Source organism: Nilaparvata lugens, chromosome 3 (assembly GCF_014356525.2).
Source record: "Nilaparvata lugens isolate BPH chromosome 3, ASM1435652v1, whole genome shotgun sequence".
Taxonomy (NCBI): domain Eukaryota; kingdom Metazoa; phylum Arthropoda; class Insecta; order Hemiptera; family Delphacidae; genus Nilaparvata; species Nilaparvata lugens.
Genome location: NC_052506.1, coordinates 93,108,989 through 93,110,959, shown reverse-complemented (window position 1 = coordinate 93,110,959; position 1,971 = coordinate 93,108,989). Strand labels below are relative to the sequence as shown.

Genomic DNA, 1,971 nt, shown 5'->3' with positions numbered 1-1,971 from the left:
AATAACATGGAATAATAAAAAATATTTCTATAGTATACTAATATGAAGTGTGTAATAGGTAATTTTAGCATACAAACATAAATTAATATTTCATTTATGTTAATCAAATTTCTGGTTGAGGTATTTAATTTAGGTGGCTCAATGACAACTCTATTCTGCTTCCTCATCTGTGCTTAGACCATCTAACCCATTTCCAATGAAAGTTTTTAAAATAGAGATGCTTTCCATATTATTTGAATAGAGTTACTTTTCCTCCCTAGGGAGTTTTTCAGTTTTTTAGTACCGAGAGTGAAAAAGTGGCACTTAAGTATTATGTTCCAGGGAGTAAAGTAAGTACTTTAGACAGTAGGGGGAGGAAAAAAAATGTTATTAGACTATAAGTTAAAATCATACATACACACACAAACTAAAATTCAATCATCTTCAATTGGAATCTTATTAAAACTGTATTTGTTTTGACTAATTTAATCATCATCAATATATTGAACTCCTATTACTCTATCTCATTCACAGAACAGGAAATCGACCGCAACACATTAAAATACTTCAATTGTGCCCTAGAATTGGAAGGCGGAACAGTAATGGTAAGTCAACTTCTTTCTATAATGGAGAAAAAAAAGAAGATAATCCAATGGTTTCTAGATATCATTGAAAGTTTGGTATCAAACTATAGTATTTTGTATCAAGTTGAGATGATACTGTATTATGTGAGGTGATACTGTATCATATTGTGTTGATACTGTATCATGTGAGGTGATACTGTATCATTTTGTGATAATATTGTATCATTAATGGTGATAACATAGAGAAAAGCTAGCGTAAGAAGACATGAAGATATGCAATGGTATAGGTTGTTCATGCTGCATATCATTACAGTGATTAACAAAATATTCATTCTTATATTTTGATTTTTTTTTTATCATTGGAGAATATGTTTTTGATAAACAAAATGTTATTGATTATTTCAAACAAAAATAACGTTGATATCAAGATAAGATATACCAGTATCAGCTATCCTGAATGGAAGGCAGTGGATTGGCAATGCTGTTCTCCTAACTTTCTCCACTGCCATTATGACGTGGACCTCACTATAGTACTATTATAATGCTTTCATCATTCCAGAGAAGATTCAAAAGTATTTGGATGCCCAGAGATGTGGCCATTGATGACTAAGGAAGAAAAGCAAGCAGGCAAAAAATAAAATCGTGTAAACCCAGCCCGGAATGAAAAGAATCAATAAGAAAAACAAGAAGAGCAAACAGGTTAAAATCAAATATGCAGTGGAAATGGAAATAAATATAGAAAAAAATATTTGGAAATGTTACACTATGCGTCTCATGAGACTCAGTAAGGATAAATTGATGTATGAATAAATAAATAAATAAACACATGGATAAAAACATGGATAAATAGATGAATGAATGAATAAATAGATAAATAGATTAATGATAAATTAATAGATTAATAACTAAATGAAGGAATGATTGAACGATTAAATGAATAAATACAAAAATTAATAGATAATTGAATTAATCATTAAATGTATGGATAAATAAATGAATAGAAAATGATTGATTGATTGATTGAAAAAAAAATGATAAATGAATAGATACATACGGTAAATAAATAGATAGATGAATGATTGAATGTACAGATAAATAGATTAATTGATAAATTAATAGATTAATAACTAAATGAATGAATGATTAAACGAATTAATAAATAAATACAAAAATGAATAGATAATAAAATTAATTATCAAATATTTGGAAACATAAATGTATAGAAAATTATTGATTGATTGAAAAAATTAATAAATGAATAAATACGTGGATAACTCAAAATAACATTAATCATTAATCAAGATTGTCATCTGATATTTAAACCAAAGCCAGCTATCATGAGCAGCAAAAGAAGAAATATTAAAAGAAGAAAAAGAAGAAAAACAAGGACATACGGTAATAGAAAACC

General features: G+C 27.4%; 1 protein-coding gene across 4 annotated transcripts in view; it reads left to right on the top strand.

The window, feature by feature from the left end:
* The window catches only part of LOC111055537, a 257,536-nt gene extending 255,953 nt beyond the window's left edge, over nt 1-1,583 (top strand). For all 4 annotated transcript variants that reach the window (XM_039425085.1, XM_039425084.1, XM_039425083.1 and 1 more), the window contains 2 exons: nt 514-584; nt 1,123-1,583. In XM_039425085.1, coding sequence (XP_039281019.1) covers nt 514-584; nt 1,123-1,173 — 122 coding nt within the window. In that variant the 3' untranslated portion in view covers nt 1,174-1,583. The remainder of the gene's footprint in view (nt 1-513; nt 585-1,122) is intronic.
* Nucleotides 1,584-1,971: the final 388 nt, after the last annotated feature.